Below are 21,691 nucleotides of genomic sequence, written 5' to 3'. Positions count from 1 at the left end.
TCGGAACCTTAGCGCCCGGCCTATGCGACCTCAGGTCAAAAACCTCCTGAAGCCCGACAGCGGGTTTGCCCCCCCCCCCCCCCCCCCACACACACACACACACACCATCTGACTGACAGATGACGTTGCTCCATCAGCTAATGAACCTTGTTAGACCGCCGCATCCGCAGGTGACGCTTACTTTTGACTCATTCTGCTGAAACAAGTAAGAATCCGCGCCCAAAGTTGGTAACGGACAATGCGTACAGTTAAATGTCATATATTTGTATAACTTGAGCCCGAACGTTCGAGGCCAAAGCAGCGAGAATCATTTAAGGAATACTGGGAACATTTTGTATAACCAAGCAGGAGAGGAAAAAATACATAAATCAATATCAGTGATTATGGCATCAGATAAAAGAATCGGCAAGCCCATTTACACAATCTATACAGAAGTATTACATAACACGACAAATATATACTGCAATAATACACAATACAATAATATAAAATAAACAATACAATAAACAGCTGCCCACCTAACAGCACATCATTCAAGGAGGGTGAAAAAAGGGGCGAATTGTTAAGAACACCGTTCCGTTCGGAAATTGTCCTCGGGAAAAATGAACAGTTACATGTATTGGTGCGCGCAAAAACAGGCTTAAGGCTAAAGCTATGCTTATGGACGGAGGCTCTTGTGGAACCTTCGACGATGTAGTTTTCGGGTCGGACTCCAAGTTGGGACAAGTACAATGACTGGAAGGAGCTGAAACGTGCTTCCTTTCTTCTTCCTACCGGCGCTTCCATATTTGCAAGCTTCAACATGGAAGAAGGAGAGCCTAGACGCAGATCGCGATTGAAGATGCAGCGGGCCACAAGTCTGAATTTTTTAGAGTTTTTGTGTGTCTTCTGGTGTGTAGGGGTCCCATGCAAAGCAGGCATATTCGAGGCTGGGCCTTAGAATGGATCTACCGTAACTTCCGGACTATACCTGTTGAAAAGCTGAAATTTTTGTCATGCGGACTATCTAGGTGTGCGGACTATACATGATTTTATTTTTTCAGATTTTTTGTCAAAGCTGAAGAAGCCTACCAGTTGCTATGAAAAAAAAACTTGCCTCGAATGGGTGCTTACGACATATTACCGTGCTAATAACGTAGCAAAATCAGCTCCGATATGCAATAAACTTCGATATGCAAGAAAATGCTGTTGCCGTAGCGAAGAGTGTCTGCTTCCAGCACTTGTATTTGTGATCCCATGCGCAAAACCTCATGAATATAAATAACGTCGCATTTTTACTTCTTGACAATAAAATGCTTGGTTACCCATGACATACTGCTTGCGGAAGTCTAAAAAAAAGCTTATTTTCAGCCTAAATTCGTCCCTGCAGACTATACACAGGGTGCGCAGTTCTAAACAAGAAGACTTTATTTTCAACCGAAATTTGCGCCCTGCGGTCTATACACCGGGTGCGGACTTTAGTCCGAAATTTACGGTACATGCCTTCAGTCTAAATGCACATGGGCAAACGCCTATCCGAAACTTAAGAAATCCGAGCTGTCTGAGGGCGGGAAAGTATATTTATCAATGTATTTCTTCTATTTCAGCCGAAAAGTTATTGTGACCCCAATATACTTATAATCTATTACATCTCTAATTATTATTTATGGTCTACGCAACATTAAATTGCTTGGTTTATTTTACTGATGCACATAGAGACTGTTTTATCAATTCCCATTTGTCGCACCATTTCACTAGTAGTTGCAGATTTGAGTTCAAGACAAGCTGATCGCTCACTGATTTGATACTGTTAAAACTGATACAATCATAAACAAACATCTTAATAGACAAAGAGGGTTCAAGAGTTTGCGCGAGGCTATTTATATAAATATTAAACAGTACTGAACCCAAAACTGATCCCTGACGCGCACTTGATTAAATACTAAGAAACGTGAATGAGCTCTATCCATGTCGACAAACTGATTCTGTTGTGATAATTATGAAGTGACCCAATTATATATTTGATCCGGAAAGCCTATGTTTTCATTTCGTTATTGGTTTATTATGTGGGATTCTACCAAAAGCTTTGAAGTAGTACAGAAAAATAACGCCGACCCAGCCACAACCATCAAGCACTTTGGCAAATTCATCAACAGACCATGAGCTGTGTTGTAGCTGAGAACCTTCGTCGGAAACCACGTTAAGGTTTGGTTTATGGTTTATGGGTGTTTAACGTCCCAAAGCGACTCAGGCTATGAGGGACGGCGTAGTTAAGGGCTCCGGAAATTTCGACCTTCTGTGGTTTTTTAACGTGCACTGCCATCGCACAATACATGGGCCTCTAGAATTTCGTCTCCATCGAAATTCGACCGCCGCGGCCGGGATCGAACCCGCGTCTTTCGGGCCAGCAGCCAAGCGCCATAAACCCTCGGCCACGGCGGCGGTTCACCATGTTAAGCGTTGGTTATTATTTCTGAATGCTCTAAAAAGTTGTTGAGGTATTTCGTGAGTACATGTTCTAGCACTTTACACCAAGTAGAAATGAGTGAGGTCGGGTGGCAGCTGCCAACTTCAAGTCGGCTGCCGTTTTTCAAATTCGGAACCACACGAGAAATTTTCCATTCGTCTGGTACTATACATGACACCAGAGATTTTAATTAATATTATCAAAAGCTTGGCTAGCATTTGAGCGTACATTTTAAGAAAGTTAGTGGCAATATTATCTGGACCGAGAATATTAGTAGTGGGAAAGGTAATGGGAATATTATTTGTACCTGTCTCTCTCAGTGACTCGGTGAAGAGTGCGTTTACACGGCCTCCGACTCCACATGTGCCCTTCAAAAGATGGAGCTCACTTTCCTGCGCAGCATTCTCAAGGCTTGCCTGTAAACGGGTTCCTATCTGAATCTATCAGCCGATGGGGAACGTACTATAAAAGATAACTGGATAAAAAAAGTAAAGTACATTCGGGCCGCTACGAGGACAACCAGGAATACTCGACCCACCCATCCGTCACAGCAGACCTTGAGACGAATGAGTCAAACGATTGCGATCAGCATGTTCGAGGCCTCTCTGCAGTCCCGCTTCGACATTGCGCTGCACTAGGCGGAATGCTTTGTTCCCTACAGCGTGAAGGAAGGTGAGTGAACGTTCGTGTCACTTTGCTCTCAGTGAATTTACGTTCCTTGTCAGTCCCAATTGTTTCTTTTACATCGCATGTCACTGCTGACTTCCTGTCTCATAACAATTTCAGCACTCATTCTGCGCTTATGGAAGAAAAATAAATGGTGTGCTACGCTCGTTTGCCTGTCTTCAGCGGCAGTGGCGTAGAACCGTAGACTGCACGTGTGAATTGAACAGCGCGTACGTTCGCCACCGGCTAAAATGAATGCGTCTGAGGAGGCTAATTTTCATTTAACAATACGAAAGAGGGACATCGGTACAGGAGTAACATTATAATGAAGGAAGCAATGCAACGCAAAGATATCGAAAAAGAAAACTGTCAATATAATAATTAACCCGACGCGGGGGCTCAGCGGTTAGGCCGCTCGCATACTGATCTGAAGTACCCGGGTTCGAACCCGGCTGCGGCGGCCGCGTTTCGATGGAGGCGAAACGCAAAGGCGCCCGTGTGCTGTGCGATGTCAGTGCACGTTGAAGATTCCCAGGTGGTCGAAATTATTTTGGAGCCCTCCACTACGGCACCTCATTCTTCCTTTCTTCTCTCAGTCCCTCCTCTATATCTTACCTTACGGCGCGGTTCAGGTGTTCGCCGAGATGTGAGACAGATGTTGCGCCAGTTCCTTTCCCCAAAATATAATTACCAGTTTTTCAATAATGTAATTCCGTTCGGAGGGACACAGTTGTTGACATGTTTTAAGAAGCCTGACCAAGCGCCAGCCATGCAATGTAATATTAATATTAATAATTGGTTCTGGGGGAAAGGAAATGGCGCAGTATCTGTCTCATATATCGTTGGACACCTGAACCGCGCCGTAAGGGAAGGGATAAGGGAGGGAGTGAAAGAAGAAAGGAAGAAAAAGGTGCCGTAGTGGAGGGCTCCGGGATAATTTCGACCACCTGGGGATCTTTAACGTGCACTGACATCGCACAGCACACGGGCGCCTTAGCGTTTTTCCTCCATAAAAACGCAGCCGCCGCGGTCGGGTTCGAGCCCGGGAACTCCGGATCAGTAGTCGAGCGCCCTAACCACTGAGCCACCGCGGCGGGTGCCATGCAATGTAAAAACGACGTTTTTTTTAAAGGAATATTTTGAGTTCACCGCAATGGAGGGCTGCAGACTGACTTCGGCCATCTTGAGGTCTTAAGCGTGCAATGAAATCCCGCTTCGTGAGCGTTTTTTGCGTCTTTGCTGATGGGTTCGACAGCCTGGTGCCATCCAGAGCTAAGAACTCGTGATGAACCTGCGGCTCAGCATTTACCCGCTGCTGTGGGTAAAGGCTGTGGTATTGGGTTGTTGAGTCCAAGGCCACGGTGGCCCCATTTAAATTGAGCCGAAGTGCAAAAAACACCTCCTGCCGTTCAGTGGCAGTGTCATGGGGTCGAAATTTGTCCGTAGTCCTCCACTGTGGTTTCCCTCATATCTAACGGGCAGCTTGACGACGTTAAATCCCACAGACTGTACCATACGGTGCCGTACCATGCAGGCTCAGTAGCGCAAATACATTGCTTCCTAGTTACCACAGTGTGAGCAGCCACTCAGGAATCTCAACCCGTTTCGTCTGTGGTGCACTTCGCGCAGTGAAAGGGCACAAATCACTTAGTGAAGCACCTACGAACAAGATATAAAGCGTTTAGAGAAGAGTGTGCCGCACCGTTATGGCATACCGTCACAGTCAGTCATAAGAGTGCCGGCGGCACAATTTAACGAAGCGTTTGCTCGAAACGAGACACAAAATTAGACTCAGTAATTATTAAGTTCCGAAGCATGCATGTTTAAAGAGAATGTATTCTCGGCTCGGAGCATCACGGCCTTAACAAGGCCGGAGGGTTTACTTGTGTAACTTTGTTTCATTGTAGTAGCGGCCATCGCGGCATGGATTACAATCACTTGTTATGTGAGAGGGTCGGTGTCGCCAGACAGGTATACTCCATGAATTTAGTCTGCTTAAGAGTGATATAGGCTGCGAAGTGCAGCACTGTAATTACTGCCACCAAGTTAGAAAAAAAAAATATGGAGAGGTTATGCAGCCACCTCTTTTTTCTCTAAAATCAGTATGTTGATCTTTGTGGGTAAAACTTTTGTTTTCCGCCTTTGTTCCACTAAGATGTGCTGAGGTTCCAGTCATAAGCTCTAGTTTCGCCTCCCAAGTTTATGTTAATATCCAGTCGTGTAACAAACCCGCTGTCTAGCCTCGTTATAAGGAAGCCTCTTCAATACAAGCACCGCAAGGGATTGGTGTTCAAGCCTGTAGCATACCTGTCCTCTAACTCGGTTGTAAATAATTTCAGTCAGTAGAGGCCAAGCTTCCGTCTGTATTCGTTGTAAACAAACGCCTAAAGAGAAGCCTGTGCGGCGGTGCCTCAGGCGAGTAAGGCGAGTGGTTGGCCTTGAACGACGATAATATGGAATAAAGAGAGGAAAAAAACAGAAAAAAGTACTTGTGATGGCCAGCCTACGAGCGTGAGCAGCAATTCGAGAAGCCCCCCACCTTCCCACAGAGGCAGCGCTGGAAAATGAGGTGCCGAAGGCACTAATATTTATACGGCGGTAAATTTACCTCGTAAGCAAGGACGGCCTCGGAGCGATCATATGTTCGTGTTCGTCTCGACTCAAAACAAGAACCTCACACGTGGGCGAACTACGCGTGTGGAGGAAAACTTTAAGCTTAGTAAGAAGGGGATAATTACAGAATTTCTCTCTCTCTCTCTCTCTCACTCAGTGACGAAGCGGTCCTTTGTAGCCGTCATCTTCGGCGCGTCTGGAATTCGAAGCCGCGCCACCCATCCCTCCTGCATCGAGTCTCGTTCGAGCAGTTCTATACAGACTCTCACACGTTTTTGTCTCTCTTGTGACATCGAAGTCCACAGCTGCTGCACCATAACGAAAAGAACGGGATACAGACACCAGCAGAAATTACGGACACTGCCTGGAAACGTATGTAGAACGTGTTACCGATTTCTGTCCAGAACCGGCGGTCTCGGGTAGATGAGTTTTGCGGGATGAATGCTTATAGGCGTAGGCATTTAACTGTGCATTTTTCCATCGCGCATAAAACCGCATAAAAATTCTTGCGAACTTATTCCGATGAGCTCAGCGTTGCATCATTTCATAGAAAGCGTGGTAGTGCAGGATGATTCTTCATTGTGGTTGTCGTACTTCTTCGCTAAGTGAAGTGGGGCAAATTTATACCAGCTTGTGTCTGATTTGTCCGTACCACCTATGCGCAAAAAAACAACCCGTGAGGATTGACATTCACAGAAAGCTTAATCAAGCCAACTGCTATGTGCAGCACTGCGCTTCTTATACACGGCAGTTACGTCATCAAGTAGCCGATGCGCTGATACACTTCACTATGCTATATCGTGGAATAGTGGCAGGAGAGGCTTCCGCTATTGTTCTGCTGACAGTTGCTTCCAACAGGCACTTCTGAAGAGGAAGCTGTTAAGAAGCCGGAGACTGAGTGCTGAAGGGAAGGTGAAATGGTTTCTTTAGAAGTCGAGGTTATTCACTAACTCGTATCTATCTAGCGTCTGGATAAAGCATGCAAAATAGTTTTGCTCTAGCGTTTACAATGTTGACGTAATCACCGATTAAATCCGCGACAATGTTCAGGCTTCTCCCCACTACGTTGAAGGAGCGCGGGGAAACTCGTGGTGACGTCACTGTTGCCCAAATTTCAGATGTCCGCTGCCATCGTCTAAATGCTTCCTTGCGTTATCCGGTCCCGCCAAACAATGCTTCGTGAGCGTTACCTTCCCCGGCATTTGCTTTCTTCCTTGAAACGATCACTTCTTCGCTGGAAACTAAGCGCCGCAGTACGTGACGTCATCATTGCGGCCCCTGCCTGTCGTTGTGCACTGCAGAGAAGCCTGAACGCCGACGCCACTTTAGTCGGCGATTACGCCATCATTTTAATTCCTAGCGCAAAAAGATTTCGCATGCTTTACCTGCAAGTTTCACGCATTCGGATCGTTTAAACTTATCAAGTTCTAAAACCTCTTCAGTTCCCCTTAAAGTTTCGTGACCCGTCTTAATGTTGCAAGGAATCTATAGTTTCTACTTTCAAGAACGCCGTAGCGCCTGAGTTCGATTGTGAATGAAACTCGCGCCGAGCCGAGAGATTTACATGCAGTTGTATCAAGGACTTAAAGTATACTGTTAAAAGAAAAGTTAGGTTGTCGCCGTTTAGGATGTTGTTTTCGTCAACCTTAACCTAATCGTCTCTCCAAAGAACTCAGTCCGTAAATGAAATTCTTTAAAGAGCACAGTTGCCATCATATGTTAGAAAGGGCTCATAAAAAGACCGAAATAAAAGTGCCCTGCGTACCGCAAGATGGCACAGCGGGCTAGAGTTACCAACAGTGGCAATGCGCAGAAAAATTGTCAGGCTTAAGTATTTTTTCAGCTCTGTCACAATAATTTCAATCTGGATTCCAGTATGTATTCGCGGCCACCCAGAAGACCTTCATCGCGTAATAATCATCCCTTTGCTGTTATGTATGCAGTAACAGTGTTCGAATATGAATGAATGATTGAATGAAGGAATAAATAGAAATCCTTTTCGTCAAGCCGTCACTGCGTGCGAGACTTTTAACGAGAAAAATAAACCTCCGAGCTTTATGTGTATTTGTTATTTTTGTTTTCTGTTAAACACTTCCTTTCTCTTTCTAGCGAATTTCAAATTCATTGCAAGTTTTTTGTCTTTGTAGGTTACAACTCACAAAATACTGCCAAGACAGTCATGTTGAGCTGTATTAGCTTTAATCGCACGCATTTTTACACATTTTATTAATGAATATTGTATAGTTGAACATGCGGCCACATCGAGGGAAATATGTGCAAATATGTTAAAGGGATATTTCTTCAGTAGACCAATATACAGCGACAGACCTTCTGAGCTGACACATTATACGTCGGTTACCGTTGAATATAAATGGCGTTGCATACTGATGCCAACTCCGGCTTTTGCCAGCTGGAATACCACCAAGACGTGTAATCTCGCTCTCTGCATCTTGAGAAAGGAGGGTGGAGGAGAGACATCACTGCGCTCATGCCGTTCAGGCTATTTTTCAATGTGACTGGCCCTCTGTTCATCGCCACGTGAAAATTCACCTGGAAGAAGGGAGGCTTCGATAGCGCCATCTATGGCATTGCTCAAACATTTTAGGTGAATCCCCCAAGGTAGAGTAGATTTGTAAGGGAGTAATTACTCACTGGCATCCACCCAAGTGCAGCCGTACGACTACTAAAGAAAACTATACAGCTTTCTCGCTTAACCTCGAAGTTATAGAAAAATTCGTCCTGGTTCGGGGTTTGAACCCGGGACCACTGCTTCACCGGAGCAGTCGATCTACCAACTGAGCTAACCGGGACGGCAAACGTATGGTAGGGCGAGAGCGAATTTATTAATAATTCGAAGTGGGAACACTGTTCGTCAAATGTTTTAGGGGAATACCCCAAGATGGAGTAGATTTGTAAGGGTGTAGTTAGTCATTGGCATCCACCCAAGTGTAGCCTTACGGCTTTGTAGCCGTATGGCTGCGCTTGGGTGGATGCTAATGAGTAATTGCTCCCTCATACATCTATGCCACTGCTTGCATTGCTGGTCCTCATGTTCTGAACGCCTGGATTCGGTGAGCTGTGCGCTGTGATAGGCGGCATGCCCAGTTAGCCTTGTGTGCTTTTATATCTACTTAAGAAGAGTGACGGGCACTGCCACGCGGGGATTTGGGTTTAGTGGTTCATAGGTGTCCATTCAGTTCGCTTACAAGAACGGCGGGTATCTAGCTGTGCAGGCATTTCTCATGTGCGAGCTATTGCACACGTGCTGCTACTCGAGAAGCAGCCGATTAATCCTCTGCTGTTAGCTTTGAAATTTGAAACAGATACTCAAAACATTTATTTGAATAAACTTTTTTAGGTGGATCCCTGCATTTTAACTTCATAAAACTACTTTTTCAACAGAGCAATATCCTACTGGCTTCTCACGTGTTGCAAGCAGCGCGTTAGTATCTCTGCATATCTGGCACATTTGTTTGTGAGCACAATTTTCGAATCTTTGATTTACAGGATTACTGACGATGCCACTTCGCTCGCTGCCTTTCGTACTTACACGGAACCCGCTTTGTGACTATTCTAGTATTACTTGCATATCTATTGATTATTACGTTTAACCCATATTAATCTTACTATCTTGTCACCATAGCAACTATATAGCTATTCCACCAGAAAGACATCCCTGGCTCATAAAGAGTTTCAGGGTGAGAGAAAAAACTGAACACATTTATCACAATATAACGATTGTATTCCGCATCTATTCCTCCTTGATTACTTCCACTATTGGTTAGTTAATTCTTCAACACCGACCTATGATAGTTTGCTATTGTTCTTTGTTGCTAGAGAAGAATGTCATCACCTTTCTTACTTGTTATTTATTTATTTAGACTTAGCATTTCTTCCTCCACACAGATACATACAAGGATAAGAACAAAACGCTCCTTCACGAGCAGCTTGACGAAGGTCCTAAACAGCCTTACGAATGCCGTGATATCTTTATTTTCAATTATTTCATTCTAGCATTCGCCTTGTTCGCTTTATCATATCAACCGAGGCGGCGAAGGGACACCCCTTCCAGTCGCGACAGCCAAGATCTAGGTTACAGAGCGGAAACAAATATGAGATTTCGAGAGCCGCGTCTTGTTCTCTTCTCGAAGTTGACGTCCGCTGGCGAGGTGTCAGTGACCCAGGATGTGAACGAGAGCAAACATGTAGATGGAAAAAGGGTGAGATAGGTTTGCAGCGCCACCTAATGACATAGTAACAACAATAATACAAAAATCTAGCGCGAACAGAGAACGGCGATAGACACCAAACGGCCTCTTGAAAATGTTATCTCCATTTCCGTAACTTTGTTGCTTTCGTTTGCTTACTAATTTTCTCTTTTGCGTTCCCGACTGCCACTTTAGATTGAGGTCACTTGCACAACGCAGTGCGCCGACCGATACTCAACATGACGAGCTCGGAGGAGGTCACGGGTGCAGAGTTGCCAGATTTGGAACATTTGGCGCGAACGGAACTGGGAGAGACGGCGGAAACCAAGGAGAGATGTCTGTCGGAGTTGCGGGAGTTAATCAAAGGTGAGTCAGTGCAGTCAGATCTAATATGTTACTTAACCTATGCACTACAAACCATGCTTTGCTCACGCGAAAAGCCGAGCGATCTCAAGAAGCGCTTTGCTTTTGCTTAAGACGAATGCTGCTCACCGATTGTGCATCTATTTAGAGAAAAGAGGCGCATACTAGTACACGTGGTCCCTGCGGAGAATATGAAATATAGCGGTGTCATACGGGTTCATTTCAGATAAAATCACAAAATGTCACTTATATTAGAATAGAATATGTAATGCATGTAACAGATTGCTTGTTGAGTGTCTCTCACGAGCGAGGGGATGGACATCACAGGAAGCATGCCGAATTCGAGGGTGGGAGAAATCTAGCAGATGTTCTGATGGGGTCAGGGATTACACAGTGGTAGGTGGTGGGGGAATGGTCAGGTTTGAGAAGTGCAACTGATTCAAGCACACCTTACGCAAAACATAGTGAAAAGCCGTAGAGAAATCTTCGTTAGCACTACTGCTTGTACAATTCACTTTTGAATTGATCGATATCGCCCCCCCCCCTCCCACACACACACATACACATCAGGTAGGGTCATGTTTAAAATCGAGAGGTAGGGATAAATATTCATATGTATAGCATAACCTTGCTGCTGCGTTTGAAAGGAACTTTGCAAAGTACACCAAGAACCAGGAAACCAATACAACGAACGCAGGCAAAGAACGCCCTTGCGTTCAAATCAAAACCATTCATTTCGCCAAACTTCTCATTCAGGGCATTAAAGATTTTCGGATTTAGTTGTGCTGTTTTTTTTTTTTTCTGTTTTGATATTCTGCCAGAATCCTGCGCTCCTCCAGAGGGACCTTGTTTATGTCCTAACTGTTGCTGTCAGGTGGTTGCTCTGGTTTCAAAGTCAATTTGATTAGAACTATTCGCCTGCCGAATATGCGACACATTAGAGTAGCAACGTAGGTATTTTTCACACCACTCAATACACGCATTGCCGCATCACTCAAACTGCAACGTAATACGCCTAAGGAAGACGCATCTTGCGAACTAAAATGAATATTAGTAGCTTTGGGGCATTGCGCAACAGGAATCCAGTAAAACAAAAAAACAATGGGGTCGGGATGATGGGCTAAGAAAAAGTGCAATTGTTTAACAGGATTTGATAACGTTGTTAAACATGGCACCAGGAACCTTAAAGCTGTGTTTATTTTTGATTGTGTACATCATGTTGTGCAACTTTAAGATCAAGCAGTCAGAAAGTACAGTGATTTTCACAGAGGTTCTTAAGCTAGTTACTACTTCATGCACATTGCTTCTGCGAAGCTACTGTCCCCTCGCGTCCGCTTTACGAACCTATAGCTTTCCGCGCTGTGTTAAAGGCGGCAAACATAATGTACCTACGGGTCTGACGCTTTTTTAATTTTTAGTATTTGAAATAGCCTTTGTCAAGCCAAAGCCTCCGTAGAAACGAGATTCAGGTGATGGTACTTATGACAGCAGAAAAAGGTTAGTACTGCGCGAATTAGACACGAGAGAACAGGAACAAACACGACAACACAGGCGCAGTGTTGTCGTGTTTGTTCCTGTTCTCCTGTCGTGCCCAATTCGCGCAGTACTAACCTTTTTTCTGCAATGAACCAACTAGCCAGCAAGAACGTTCTACTTATGACAGCAGCACTGGCATTGATGCATCCTATCTCGTATCGAGGCAATGCCGGCGGGTTAATGGCTAATGCGGTTTGGTTGTGAAGTGTAATACTTCTTTTAGCATTTCATTAGCCGCTGCACATAGTACGAAGATCCTGTGTTCCGCCGCCAGTTTTTGGTATGAAGAGCTGCGGAGATTTATTTCTTATCTGCTCAGTATCAGTAGGGCACGGTGCTGAGCAGTCCGGAAAGTGGTTACGGGTGCTTGAAGGAATGCCACTATTTGATCACTTTACATATCCTGGAAACGTCCTGTGCATATCTAACTGCCCTTTGCACGTGATTCGCAGCCGACAGTTCCTTGGACTGGCCAACAGACGAGAAGTTCCTGGTTAAATTTCTTCGTTCCCGGAAGTACAACGTGGAACGGGCGTTCAAAACCATTCAAAAGTACTTCAGGGTGAGGCAAGGCTCCCCAGAATTATTCGAGAATCTCTCACCGTCCAATGCGAGCTACGAAACTGCCGTTCTCGACAATCATCTCGTCGTGACCTCCAAGCAGAAAGACCCCCAAGGAAGGGCTGTTGTGATGGTGAAACTTGGTGAGACACTCTTTCACGTTACAGATGTGCAAGAGAAGTAAGGGAATTCATAATCAGGGGTGCACTGCTTTCTGTGTCTACTAATATAACGGAAGTGAAATAAGCCATGACGCGTGCTCTCTGATAGTCATTCTTGAGTCTTACTAGCCTTATTCCATGTATTAACATCATGCTTTAATATAAGCGCATGGTAGCCTGAAGCGAGAGTTCCGATTCTTACCGACTTCTGAATCCAAAAGCTTCAGGTTTACCAGATCGGCTTGTGAAAGGACAGCTCACGGCTGGCAATCTCATCGGGGCCAGCAGCCAAACACCAGTCGTACTCACGTGTGAGCAGATCTCTAAATTCGTGCCCCACGTTAGCCTGAGCTAGCTATCGCTTCCGAAGCGTGCTGTCATGTTTTAAAGTGAAATATTAGTTATGCACGACACAAGAGAACCTCGTCATTTAGTTAAATACTATACTGGGGCAGCTCCTGAGATCGCTTTGGAATATCCGATTTTTTTTTTTTAGCTGCGGCAATACTAGACCAAAGGAATAAAATGAAAGTGTGTTACTTCCTCAGCTCGTTGCTGACTTCCAAGTGGTAAAAAAAAGGGAAACGCCGGGAAAACAGGTACAGCTGCAAAAGTCAAATGTTTAGCTGCAAACGTTATCGCCAAATTTTATAGTGGTTATTTAGAGCGTCTCCGTGGGCGCCCTTGTTTAAGAGTTTTGGGTTAATAAGTTCTCCCGAAACTGGGATTCTCTTGGTCTAGTTCATTTAAATGTTCGCTGCAGCGCCTGGAAATCAAGCCCATGCAATCGAGTTTAGCAACTACGGCTATCAAACTTCTTATTAAGTCCGGTTCCGATGAATAAAGCCTGTGTATTTTCGATATACATCCAAATGATATAATATATCATTTAAGATGTGAAATGTATCCTGCATTCGCGCAGAAAATGGGCCAGAGACTATGAATAGCCGAGAAGTAGCTTGCTCAGCTAGGACGCCATGGCGTTGTTGGCATTGCAATGGAACCTCTTCGCGGTATTTGACTGCGCTGTGCTCCTTTCTTTCTGTTCACATTGCTTTTTAGTGAATATTACTACTGTGGCAAGCCTGGCACCCAGGGAGTCCCGGCAGAGGCTCGGTGCTTTACGCAGCATTTGAATGCGCAAAGCGTCAATAAAGTGTGCTAAGTGTCCTGTATCTTTTATTAATGGGACACCGAGGGCAATTCCCTCTAAATATTGTTTTCAGTAAAAACCAATTCTCTGGCTCTCTGTGATTACGTGACGCTATTACTGCAGTAAAAGATGCTTTTTTTATTGGATTTAAATCCTTCTCTCCGGTCGACTCAATCTCGTGACGTGGTTACCAAAAAAGACCGTTTCGAAGTGAGTGGCAATCTAGCGTAGTTTCCGGGGTCCGTGAAGAAAAGTCGGTGTCGACGCGTGACGGTATTTCCAGTATTTCGTTTTTAATCCTTTTCCAGCGTTTAAAGCTCGGTGACAGTGATGTATTTGTGACTAGAACGCGGTACCCGATCAATACAGACAACTACTATTTGTACTCAATGTGCCTTCAATAGAACAAAAATAAAATAAAGTACATATGGTAGTGAGATGCAGTGAACATTTTGCCAAGCTCTTCGACGCTTGTGTGTATAGTGTTAGGAATATGGCGGAGCTCTCGTGAACTGCCTGTCACTGGCGGTAGCGTACACTTGCAAAAGAGGTAAATGTAACCGAGGAACAAAGAGCGAGAACTGACACCGACTTCGTTTTAACTTTGCGCCACACGGATAATTCGATGCATTTGAAGCGCATTTATTTTCAATGATTTATTTGCATACTAGCATCGTGTCAGAGGCAAGGACGCCGCGATTGCCTGTGGAATTTGTGTTTGACCAAAAGGCATCATTTTACCATTGCCATGTCCAAGCGTGTGCAATCTTACTTCTTACCACACTACAGATTAGTGGCGACAATAATTGGAGACATCCGTCCATGCACTGTTAGCGTGCTTAATTATAGTGACGATCTCCTTAACTAATCCACCTTCTGAACTAATGGGTTCCGTGAGAACCTTATGCGAGTTACTGCATGCTATGTGTTTTCCTCTAATTTTTTCCTTCACTGCTCATAAAGGGGACCTTGTCTTTTATTACCTATCGTTCATGAGGAAGTGCGTAGACCTAACCTAATATAAATTGGAAGTGACTTTGTGCTGCAGTCAATTCATTCAATAGAGTTTATTTTACCAGATGTTTGGAAAGATATCTGGGTTAAAAGCTGTAAATCACAGCCTGACATAGGCCTGATAACTTCTACAAGGCAGTGCCGACATAGTTACGAACAATAGTTAACAGAAACTATGAAAAGATGGAGAATAGCAGACACTGTACAATCATAACTTTGCGTAGTATTCCAAACGCAAACAAGCTTAGTTTTTAATATTATCAGAAATAATACAAGAATACATCATGCATGCATATTTGAATAAACGTTTCGATTTATACAATCATAACTGAACCCAAGATAAAGTAAAGGTACGATAAATAATAGATCAATGAAGTAAACATATATAAAGAGCACTACTATTTATAGTTCGGCAAAGTATTATTGAAGTTATTTAAATGAAATTCGACGTATGCTACCTGCTGGTTATGATGATAACGATGATGACGCAACTTTTTTTTTTTGTTTCACTTAAGGAGCGTGGAACACGGACATCTGTCCGGTCACGGACCTGATCCGTGCTGTTTTGATCGCGGCCGAGCGGATCTTGATGGATGAAGAGACGCAGATTCGGGGCGCCGTGGGAGTGTACAATCTGAAAGGCCTCAGCATATACCACCTTGCCCACGTGACACCTTTTCTCCTCAGGAAGGTGGCCCACCTTACGCAGGCAAGAGAGCTCCCCTCTGGAAAGTGTTCAGTGACATTTTCTAGAGCTTCAATTAAAATTTATATACGCATAGCAGTGTTATGGAAACGTTCCCGACAGATCTGTGCACCTGTCCTCTGCCGCAATTTCGTGTTGCTTTTGGCAGCGCTTGCATAACTGTGCGATGGCATCTCTTGCGTGTTTATTTTTTTTTGTGTGTTCTCTTATCCCCCCTTTCTATCTTTTCCCTTGCTAATTCCTTCCTCCAGTGCCAGCCAACCGGACACATGCCAGCTCAACTTCCCAGCCTTCTTGCTCCGTTCTTAGTTTCTCACTGTACAAGCTTTTGAATACGTATCTGGTGGTTCGAGAATCCTTGGTTCTCGTCGGTCGTAGCTTACTCTCTCTAGCAATGGCACGTTCGTTGATTTCCGCAGGCTCTGGAAGTGTTTCTTTGCAGCTGCATTGAAGATGATGCGAATTACATTCGTTTTACGCTTTCTGATGCACTTTTGTTTTTGTTTTTTGCGCAGTAAATTCGCTTCATCTCAAATTATTAGATTCGAGACGGCAACTGAATGTTTTGCAAGAAATTTGAATTATACGGGTCATGTCCATTAAACGGTTCATAAAGCGGGCTGTATGCATCAACTGATTGTGAAGAAAAACAGAGGAAAAGTGCTACAAGACAATTTATGATCAAGGTATCCTTCTGTGCATACTGACCTTCACTGACGAGGAAATGAGAGAATTTTTTAGGAGCTCCGGCCAAGTGCATTAACTTAGTCATGTCACGTAACTTACTCACGTAACTTAGTGGATAGGGCCCTCGACTGCTGAGCCCGAGTATGTCGGTTCGATATATGCTGTGGCTGTCGCGTTGTGTGACGTGAGCGCTGGTGAGCGTAGTCGAAATTAACCCTGAACCCCCCCCCCCCCCCCCCCCCCCCCCCCCAACCAACTACTGCATACCTCAAAACCCATATCGCCCATGTCGTCGTGGGACGTCAAATCTCATATACCATACAATTATACTAGTAGGCATTAGCATTGAAATAATGCGGCGCAGTATGGGGTACCCAGTGGCATATGAGACGCATGCTGGCGCCTCACGGCGCGATGGCGTATCCCCTGCTACGCTTTCCCACATCCCACGAACCACTAGTACATAAGCGTATTCAGCGGCTCTCTCCGTAGAGCAAGCTGCAGAGAGCGTTCTCTTCACAGCCATTGATGTAACACGACCGACGGTGATGCGCGTCCACTTTTACACCTTGGCAGTGCAAAGCACAAAGTCACAACGGAAATATAGGCTACGATACAGGCATCCGGGCTTTCGCACTGCTTTTCGTTGGCATTGTAGACATAAAATACAGGTGCGGGTTCGATCCCGGCAGCGGCGGTCGAATTTCGATGGAGGGGAAATTCTAGAGGCCCGTGTACTGTGCGATGTCAGTGCACGTTCAAGAACCCCAGGTGGTTTAAATTTTAGGAGCGCTTCACTACGGCGTCCCTCATAGCCTGAGTCGCTTTGGGATATTAAACCCCCATAAACCATAAACATAAAATACAAGATAAATATCTGGTTGAAGCAGTCGAGACTTGCTCTGATCGCTGCCCACATTAATGCGACATAAATGCGTGAGTCCAAATTGGTTGTGAACACTTTCACCCTGCCTATTGTCCGGACCGAGAGTTTTCTTAGTAACGAGACGTAAATGCGTTGAAAAAGTTTGTTCCTCGGAAAAACTGACTATAGTTCAAGTCTTCTATACTAACGAGGGACGACTGTAGTCACGTAATGAAGTTTTCACATATTACGTGCGGCCAGCAAGGAGGAATACAGCGCGCTCGTTGAACAATGAAGGGATGGGTGCGATTTATGAGGAACGGCAGTAGTGTGCTTCGGGGTTGAGTGTTCGTGATAGAAGTTAAACGGAGTGCTGCATTTACGATGAAATCCAGATTCACTATTTAAGAGTCAGAGCTCATCCTTCATCGCGATGCGCACACGCCGGAAGATGATTTTAAAAAGTGTAGGGTACCCTACTATCCATGACTGCTTTTATTTTTTCTTGATATCAGTGTATAACTTTTCTCTTCATGTTTTATTTGGCAGGACTGCTATCCGGTTCGGCTCAAAGCCGTCTACGTGATCAATCATCCTCCGATATGCAAAGTTCTGTTCAATGCCCTCAAGCCTTTCCTGAAGTCCAAACTTTTACAACGGGTAAATATGTTGTCGAAACTATACCTAGATATTTCTGCCGTTTTCTGGCTTTCCACACTGAGTTTCATTTCAAGGATGAAATTTCATCAGCATCATTGTGCTGTGTAGTCGCGGTGACGGAACTAGATATTTCTGTTGAGAAACAGTGACCTGAGCTTTTCCTTGCAATTGGGGCAATGGTGTGAGAGGTGGAAGTACACTGATGCGGTGATGAATTTCAGGTGTTGGAGCAGGCCAAAAATCAAGGATTGTTTTGCCCTATGCAAAGTTTCATGCTGACAAAAGAAGCTCACGAATAAAGGCCTTCGCGCAATATCAAATCTAGCTGCATGAAACTGGGAACTAAAATGAGCTACGGCGTTCTATCCTGCCAAGGCGGACCCTCTTGACATGGCATAAAAAATCCAATTTGTGTGGCGACGGGAAAACGGCGTCAACCTGAGTACAACTTGCCATGTTTTTCAAATTTCGCATTGTACATTGAACGTACGAAATGATGGACTTCTTTTATCTTTCGTTATCTTGCTCTGCCACCACGATCAGGAAAGAAACGAGATGAAAGCATATTTGATTGGAAAGAGACAGCCACTGCATCTGCCAGCCTTTTTGAAAGCTCGTCAACAAATAGATTTTCTTTCTTGTCGATTCTGGAAGCTTTCAGGGGATCGGAGAGCGGGATTGTATTATAAGTGATGTGATAATACTCTATGAGGTTTCTGTGCATAGTTCATGTAGTTTCTCAATATTACCTAGAGGAAAAGCTGGCGCACCGTCTATGGGAATTCCAAAAAGAGCACTTCAGCCTCCACGGGAATGTCGGGAAGACGAGGTTTCTTACTAAGCTCGGCTAACCTAATGTGTTGACCGTGGTCAATGAACAGTGAACTTTATCAACCATAACTCCTGACCAGACGGAATGCCGTCAAAACATCGACTACAGCTGGTTGTCTTTATTTCTGATGAAGTCTCCGACGGATTGAAATGTGGCTTTGGTTGCTTTTGTTCTGTGCTTGAGTGAAACTGTCCGGTGTTAATGCGTATCGTTTTTGTATTCTCGTATTACACTGCTTTCTTGGGCAATTACTCTTTACTTGCATATTCACTCCTGAGAAACAGTCCGAACATGAGTGATATGCGCAGCCTTTTAAAGAATTGTTTTCAATAGCCGAGAAAATAATGCTTCCTAGTAGCAGCTTTGGGCTGTGTGTCAACCAAACTTCGGTTTCTTTTAGTTTCAGTTTTTAGGGAACAACCCAAGAACTTTCCACGGCCTACTTCCCCCCGACTGCATTCCAGCCGAGTTCGGCGGTACGCACGAAGACTTCGACTACAGCGGCCAGCATAAGGACGTGCTAAGCAAGAGCGACTACTTCCAGTATGTGAACAGCTTCGGCTTCCAGAGGAAGTGAACAGATACTGAACCGCTCATGCCTGAACAGAGGGGAAAGTACTGCCTTCTTAAGCTGCCTTCACCGACTGGGACAGCGAGTGCACTTCGCGGTTCATGCTTTTTGTTCAGACCATGAAATAGGCTATTTACCGTTGTTTTCAGACGAGGCGATAACACAAATTGGCTAAGAGGAAATCAAATGCATTGAACGAAGAGTACCATAGCTTCGATGGCAAGTTAAAAGAAAACGTGAATTCACGGTCCCCTCACGTGATCCGAAGTGAACTACTCTGGCCTTATATGACACAATGAATAAACCATGGCAACGTGTCAGTTGCTAGTTTTCTTTTTGCAGAGCCATTCCTTCCCATAGTAGCCTACGCTTGTCTTGCTCACGCAAAAATTCAAGTCAGGTAACTGCCAGTATCATCACCAGTGTGTTTAAAAGCCACAGCGACCATAATGTGACCATACAAACACCGGGGTCGAATGCATTGGTTTCGTGCGGTTTTTAATAAGCAATAAACGCGGGAGCGAATGCAGTAGCAGCAGCCTCATGAACGACCTCAGGGAAGAAATGCCGCCACAGTTCAGACTCAGGGCGCTGCGTGAACTAGTAGCGCCATCTTCTGGGAAGAGATTAGTCTATAGAAGCGCCGCCATGATTTTTCCACCCACATGTGCTCATGTGACACCCGTGGGGGGATGACGGCGGAGACTTTCCGCAGAAATAAAACGTTGATAGCAATACTGCAACAATGTATCACAGCTGGCGCAGGCGCAGATTTAGCGATGTCCAGAAATGCCCAGCGTTTTTTTTTTTGCTTTCAATGTTGCAGTGACAGAAGCGCGTAGTTTGTTATCTTTGGAGTTTCATACGAGTATTTGTTAGATTTTATGGCTACTTTTATTTTTTATTTTATTTTATACCTGAAATTTGGGTATTGCTCTCAATTCTCGCAAATCTGTATTACTGTACATTTGTGTACTTCCTTGCTATGGTGTGATGCAACTTAAATAAACAGCAGTTTGTAGCAATGTCCACGGTGTCCTCCATTACTCCGCTGCAGTATATCAAACAACCGCTTCGTTCATGCCACTATATAGCCTTCTATAACACTGTAGTCTCGTCAGCTCGTGACTTCGCTGTGTGCGACTGCTCGACTTTTAACAGCGCTAATTTCAAGTGCTTGGTTACTTCTTGCCCTTGTGCTACGTTCTCCTCGGCTACGTGCGCGCACTTGTCTTCTGCCATACTAGCTGCTGCCCTTTGAAAGACGATATGAGGTTTTTATTTTTCAATGCGCTAAACTTATACAATGCAACTAAGTAAAATTACACTGTAATGACAAGGAACTACATAGATCCTTCCTTTCGAAAAAATTAAGATATGACAGGAGCCCCGTAACGCCTATAAGACCAGCCTGAATATCCTATTTTAAATAAAAAAGCAGATGCTGCTCATGTACGAGTCAAAATCAGTAAAAGTCACTCGGGAGAGCCTTCTTTGTGAGTTTGAGGGTCGTAGCTTGGACTGTTTTGAGCAGGGTTTCTTTTATTTCTTCTCTAGCACTATTTTTTCATCCACACGGAATGATATGAAGAAATTGGCGGAATATCTGAGCCCAGAAGGAGACGAAAACGAAAGGATCATTAGCCCTATCGTTAAGGCAGCAAGAGAGCAAGTTTGACTAGTTTTTATTGGGTTCCTAAATGGATGATTAGTAGCGAAAAGTCGGCTGCACATAGGAACCGATATGACTAGCGGTTTTCCTGTCTATTTGTGTCCTGTTTACACCTACCACTTCGCTACTAATCATGAATTTACGATGCTGCAAAGAAGTCAAAATTTCAGACCTCATACGCTGTAGCAAGTTTACTTTCCTGCCGTCGAAGTGGGAACATAAGAAAAGAAGACTTCCACGCCTGAGCTTGTCACAGAAACCTGTTATTCAAATTTACTTACTCGTGCTGGTGGAACACCGCTGTGACCCGAATTGCAAACAACAAAAGCTCAAATTGATTTTCTGCTCAGCTCAAAATAAGACCATTTTTAGGCTTTATATTCATGAACAGAACATGAGATTTTACTATAGAAATATAGTTTCCGGAACAAAACTGAGAGAGATCTGCAGTTTCACATCGAAAAGAGCCAAATACAAATTTGGCATGCGGATATTGATCAAATTATTTGCATAAATTAATAGTATATGGTCATAAAGAATTGGTCTAACTTACATCTAAAGATATCATATATAACAGCTTAGATAGCGCTGCGGTTCGTCCAATTAAGAAACTCGGCATATATGGCTCATTTCGAAAACAGCTGCCCATGTGGTTCGAGGTGAAGAGCGACTTGCTTTGTGGGAAACTGTCGAAGTGAGAACTGCTCCTCTGGGATCCCACTTCGACAGTAGGATATTAAGGTTGCTTTGGTACTGTGTTATGCAGTTGTCATTCGATGACCGTAGCAGCCAGAAAGGTATATTTTAAAGTCTGTTTTGGAAGTGTGAGGTGTGACCGTCTGATGATCGCCCGGTAGTTTGTACGAAAGAACATTTTCCACTCTAAATCCTGTCCATTGCCTGGCACCTGCATAGATATGATTGATTATGCGCTGTGTTAAGTGTACCGGATCAAAAGAATGCACCAGAATTATTTG

At 44.4% G+C, this 21,691-nt stretch overlaps 1 protein-coding gene across 4 annotated transcripts; it reads left to right on the top strand.

Annotated features, from left to right (window-relative positions):
- Positions 1-2,970: 2,970 nt before the first annotated feature.
- Positions 2,971-20,060, top strand: LOC144129219 (alpha-tocopherol transfer protein-like). 4 transcript variants are annotated; one of them, XM_077663206.1, is made up of 7 exons: positions 2,972-3,118; positions 5,883-6,097; positions 10,153-10,299; positions 12,285-12,536; positions 15,237-15,430; positions 17,529-17,639; positions 18,872-20,060. In XM_077663206.1, exons 3-7 carry the CDS (start codon positions 10,173-10,175, stop codon positions 19,046-19,048), a joined length of 861 nt encoding a protein of 286 aa, XP_077519332.1. In that variant the 5' UTR covers positions 2,972-3,118; positions 5,883-6,097; positions 10,153-10,172; the 3' UTR covers positions 19,049-20,060. The 4 variants fall into 4 exon arrangements, with proteins under 4 accessions (XP_077519334.1, XP_077519332.1, XP_077519333.1 ...); XM_077663207.1 differs by having other exon boundaries at positions 10,129-10,299; XM_077663208.1 differs by lacking the exon at positions 5,883-6,097 and having other exon boundaries at positions 2,971-3,118.
- The last annotated feature ends 1,631 nt before the right edge of the window (positions 20,061-21,691 follow it).

Source organism: Amblyomma americanum, chromosome 4, assembly GCF_052857255.1.
Source record: "Amblyomma americanum isolate KBUSLIRL-KWMA chromosome 4, ASM5285725v1, whole genome shotgun sequence".
Taxonomy (NCBI): domain Eukaryota; kingdom Metazoa; phylum Arthropoda; class Arachnida; order Ixodida; family Ixodidae; genus Amblyomma; species Amblyomma americanum.
The sequence above is the reverse complement of the archived record's forward strand: the minus strand, read 5'-3'. Positions and strand labels throughout refer to the sequence as shown.

Coding starts and splice junctions, on each gene's coding strand:
- LOC144129219 (XM_077663208.1), top strand. CDS start 10,173: ATGACGAGCTCGGAGGAGGTCACGGGTGCAGAGTTGCCAGATTTGGAA. Junction 10,300..12,284: donor GTTGCGGGAGTTAATCAAAG/GTGAGTCAGTGC, acceptor CGTGATTCGCAG/CCGACAGTTCCTTGGACTGG. Junction 15,431..17,528: donor AGGTGGCCCACCTTACGCAG/GCAAGAGAGCTC, acceptor TTTATTTGGCAG/GACTGCTATCCGGTTCGGCT.